The 4,846-nt window shown below is 44.5% G+C and overlaps 1 protein-coding gene across 3 annotated transcripts; it reads left to right on the top strand.

Moving 5' to 3' along the window:
* The first annotated feature begins 214 nt into the window (after positions 1-214).
* On the top strand, positions 215-4,840 carry SRSF3 (serine and arginine rich splicing factor 3). 3 transcript variants are annotated; one of them, XR_011089772.1, is made up of 5 exons: positions 215-338; positions 1,146-1,353; positions 1,901-2,035; positions 2,864-3,320; positions 4,182-4,840. XR_011089772.1 is itself a non-coding variant. In XM_068659928.1 (4 exons), exons 2-4 carry the CDS (start codon positions 1,148-1,150, stop codon positions 4,228-4,230), a joined length of 390 nt encoding a protein of 129 aa, XP_068516029.1. In that variant the 5' UTR covers positions 215-338; positions 1,146-1,147; the 3' UTR covers positions 4,231-4,838. The 3 variants fall into 3 exon arrangements, 2 of the variants coding, with proteins under 2 accessions (XP_068516029.1, XP_068516030.1); XM_068659928.1 differs by lacking the exon at positions 2,864-3,320 and having other exon boundaries at positions 4,182-4,838; XM_068659929.1 differs by lacking the exon at positions 4,182-4,840 and having other exon boundaries at positions 2,864-3,669.
* The last annotated feature ends 6 nt before the right edge of the window (positions 4,841-4,846 follow it).

The raw sequence follows: 4,846 nt of genomic DNA, 5'->3' as shown, positions 1-4,846 counted from the left end.
GAGAGAGGAAGGCCTCGACAACAGGGACGGGCACCGGTTTGCGAGTTCCCGTAGCCGAGGAGGGGCCGCGGGCCGCCATATGGGCCTAGGCGGCGGCGGGAATAGGTACGTTGGGCGAGGGTGGGACAAGGCGACCTGTCAATCAGCGTAACTGCGCCTTCTGATTTGTCTCTGGGCGGTGTCACGTGGAAAGGACTGCCTGTATATAAGGGCGGGCGGGGCGGCCGCCAGCCGCCATTTTGTCCAGTGAGGAAAAGCGGAACGGGAGTTTCGTTGAGGGTCGAGTCGGCTACGAATTTAGCGCGGGCTCCCTTCGCGCGCCCTCCCTCTTAGCATCGGTGAGGACCTTCACCTCGGAGGGCGGGGTGGGAGCGGACCCGCGGTCCCGTCTCCGGCAGGGCGGGCGAAAGCTGCGGGGCCCGGTGGCGGCAAACAAAGAGCCGCCGCCATTTTGTAAAGCTGGGCCGCGGGCGGTGGCCGCCGCTGCGCTGAGGACAGCCGGGTGGGGAGAAGGCGGGTAGGCTACGGATCGCGTTGGAGAGGCCGCCTGCCGCCCTTATTCCGCGGCTGCGGCCAGTGAGGCGAGGTGTGGCTAGGCGGGAAGCGCCGTGGGGGTGGTGTGGCGCCGTCCCGCCCGCTCCGACGGAGCGCTGCTTCCCCACGCTGCATACACAGCGCTGAAGAGACGCTGTAGCGGCATCCGGCGAGGCCTCTTAGCGTGGCCTTTGCCGCGAATGGTGTTGCTTCTCGCCCCGGCATGTGTAGCTTCCCCCGGCTCCTGCTCGGAGAACAATGGAGCACTGCGCCAGCGCAGCGCTCCCCCTGCAGGTCCTGCCCTCGGGGCTGAGGAAGGGGGCGCGGAGAAACATTTCTTTTCGTAGTAGGGGACCACAGAATTAAACAAAAATCCCCGAAATGGTAAACTTCGGTCACGATGACGATATACCAGATACCTTCTTTACTTGCTTTTAAACATGCCTTAACCCATCATGTTCACAGAGGCTGATGTTTCTATCCTATCAGATTATGTCATTGTTGAAACTTTAAGGAAAGCAACTCACTGTGTTGTTTCTCCTGCAGATGAATAAATGCTTCCTGGTTGTTAAGTATATGTGAGTTTTTTTCTTTTTTCCTTTTTTTTTTAGCAATGCATCGTGACTCTTGTCCGCTGGACTGCAAGGTTTATGTGGGTAACCTTGGAAACAATGGCAACAAAACTGAGCTAGAGCGAGCTTTTGGCTACTACGGACCACTGCGCAGTGTATGGGTGGCAAGAAATCCCCCTGGTTTTGCCTTTGTGGAATTTGAAGATCCACGAGATGCAGCTGATGCAGTAAGAGAACTAGATGGAAGGTAAAATGTGCTTCTTGTGTGTTTGGTTTGCCTAATGAAAATAAGAAAAATTGTGGTGTATGGTAGTTTAAAATGGGGAAGCTTTAAATGGCAACCAAGTGCTTGACGCATCTGTTATGCAGTATTTATTTGTGGAGTGATACAAGGGTAAATTTATTTGATAGTGCAGAAATAGCATTGGGACAATTAGTTTTACATTTTAGAAAGGAACTCTTTCTAAAGTTAGACATGACTTGGACTTGGTGGTCTGCGTTAGTTAAATTTGAGACGGTTGTCCAGTAAAGAGGCAAAACTGATCAGAGAGGCACTTTCTAGTTTCTTCTCTGCCTCCTTAATAGCACAGTGAGCTTTCAGAATTGGCTAGACCTTTTGTCTCTTTAGCTGTAGCTACCTTTGTAGACTTTGTATCCTGCATACTTGGCTAATGCATATATACAGAATGCTTTTAACCTGCATTTTCTATTTGTTTTTCTCTTCTGACTTTCTAGATGTTTTTTTAGATAGAGCTGTCCCTGGAAATGTAACCAATGTCAACCTCTTTTCCCAGAACCCTCTGTGGGTGTCGTGTCAGAGTTGAGCTCTCCAATGGTGAAAAACGGAGTCGGAACCGTGGTCCACCTCCATCCTGGGGCAGACGTCCTCGAGATGACTATCGCAGAAGAAGTCCTCCTCCACGTCGCAGGTACCCTAGGTCAAAGTACACTCATAGAGCTGTTGGCATTGTTACCACTTAGCATCATAGAAGCAGGCATTTAAAAGCATGTAAATGAATAACATTCATCTATCTGATCACAATTTGGTGATGCCAAATGCTTAAAAAAGGGGGGGAGGGAACAAAATCAAGGTGAACATAAGTTGTGTTGAATGTTGGCTTTTGTCCTTAGGTTCACTATGCAAGTTGATAGTCAGCGCCCTTTGTCCTGGATTTGTCCTCGTTCCTTCTAAAATCTGCTCATCTTCTAGTCACACTTTCCCTTTCTTCCCCATACTTCAACTTAGGTTGTTCCTTTCTTTTATTCCATAATGGCAAAACATGACATACAGCAAAGCATTTTCATGCAGATGTGTTTCTCCACTTTGTTTGCGCAGTTTAAATACTTTGTAAATAGGCAGCTGTTTAATAATAGATCAAGTAACAGTTGCTCTAAACATCTAGAATCTTTACACTTTTGCATCAGTTTGAAATTAAAGCATCATGTGACAATTCTGTCACTTGAGGTTTGCAAACTCAGCTCTAAAATACAGCAGGATTTCTGGTAACTGACGCATTCTTGGACCCAGACTAGATTGTCTGGTGGTTAAGTCTGCAACGTGGTTTTTACAGGACTGAATTTACCTGTTGCAGGTGAGTGAAGTCCTCACAAGTCAGATTTTCAAGCTTACCCTTTTGCTGTTGAAAAATAACACATTAGGAATATTTGTTAGCTAATAGATGGTTGTACTGATGGCTTGTTTTTTTCATTTTTTATGCTTTTTGGTCCATCTATTAATAAAAATGAACCCGTTACAGAGTCACCATCATGTCTCTTCTCACCACCCTCTGAGTCTGCATTAGCCAGTCAACTAGCCCTTTCAGCGTCATGTGACCAGCGCGCCCCATTCAGCTTGGCTGGTGTCGTTTCACATGACCCAGGCATGGCCAGTCGTCAGGTTGCACCGCCCTTTGGTTCCCGAGCATGCTGTTTTCTCTCAGCCTTCTCTCCAACCTTAACCAAATCGGCAGCAGCCACCTCGACCGCCCACACATTCCCGGCCAATCAGCTCAGCTGTTTATTTACCAAATGTCTTCACAACAACTACAGCAGCAGCCTTCGGCTAACAAAAAAGCAGGAAAAATCCACAACACCCCCTTCGCCAACCAACTAAATACAACGCAACATCTGGCAAAACCTTTTCAGCAAATTCTTCTTGGCAGTCAGTCCGGCAGCCTCACCTCACCATTTCTAGCTTGTTGAAACCAAAAACTAGTAAGTTTTTCCTGCTTATACAGTTTACTGCTGGTTAAAATAAGGAGTAAGCGGCTTATAAGTAATTACTTTTCTCAATCAAAGGCTGGCTGTGCATAATTGAATGGTAACGTACATATGTTGCTTGAGAAAACTTTTAAGGGTGATATGGAAACTCTTACACTGTGAATAATGTAAAACCCAGTATATTTGCATGTGAGATGTCAAACTAAATTTTAATAAAGCTCTAACAAACTTAGCTTTTCCTTGCCAAAAAAATCCTATCACCTTTAAATCGTTTTACTAACAGTTTTCAGAACTTAAAACAATTACTTTTTGGGATGAACTGGGCCGAGCTAAGTTTTTTTTTTTAAAAAGAGAAAATAAGTCTAAACACACTATGGCATTAAAAATGACAATCACAAATATGCAGTTCTAATGTAGCACTTAATGGCGTTATCAATATTTACACTGAGCGCATTTTCACTTTTTTCCACTTGATATTTCTTATGTCTTGTCATGGACCTTTTTGGCTTGCATGGGTTCCAAAACATTTGGTCTGTGCTATTTTTTTGGAACCACTTGTGGGACTTTGGTGTGGTGTTCTGGGCAGTGTATTTAGTTGAAATGGAAGTGTTGCATTGGACAACTCTGCTATGAAGCATTCTTAGTTAAAGTGAAATCGTGGTTGGAAATGTGCTGTTCACACTGAGCTTTGTTTTACTGCTTAATCTTTCCATGCCTTTTACTGGATGATGGATGCCAGTTATTCTTGGCACGTTCCCAGGGCCCAACAGTGAGTTTGACAAGTTGGGAAATGCCTCACCCTATAAATGCTAAAAGAATTGATAAAAAGGCTCACATTTCTTTTTACGGTTCTAGATCACCACGAAGGAGAAGCTTTTCTCGTAGCCGCAGCAGGTATGCATAGCATCAATTACTAAGTATTGGACCACTTTGTCCAAGGGATTTAAAAAGAAACAAACAGATAAGTGTTTGGATTGTATTAATTAATAGATTTCAAAATAGACATTAACTCAATATATGGGAAAAATGTGTTTTGGTACTGTCATTGCTTGCCTAGAGTTAATATGATTACATAGCTACATGAGATGCCAGGTATATTAAATATCAAAGTATATTAAGAATGGCAGTAGTGAGTTTTCATGTTACGCAGTTTTCCAGCATCCCTTATGTTTTTTTATGAAGTTTCAATGTTGATAACGTTGTTCTCTGGGTGCTGTAAGCCACAAGTACAGGTGATAAGCAAGAGACAGACTAGTGACACAGTGAGTTTGTGCATTTTTTTCTGTGGTGTGGGACTGTGCATTAGGATAAAGGATTTTTAAGTATGTATTGATACCCTGTCAGTTACGCTGCAGCAGTGTAACTGACTGAACAGGTTTAAACTGCTGCAAAGGAATAACTGTTGTAAACAACAGCTTCATCTGTATTGTATTGCACAAGCCGATTATTCTTACAATAAACTTTGAAAGGTTTTCCCTGGATGAATAGTTGAAAACTGTAACTTCCTAAAGGGAATGTCT

Source organism: Anas acuta, chromosome 24 (assembly GCF_963932015.1).
Source record: "Anas acuta chromosome 24, bAnaAcu1.1, whole genome shotgun sequence".
Classification (NCBI taxonomy): Eukaryota; Metazoa; Chordata; class Aves; order Anseriformes; family Anatidae; genus Anas; species Anas acuta.
This window is presented reverse-complemented; position numbering and strand designations above follow the sequence as displayed.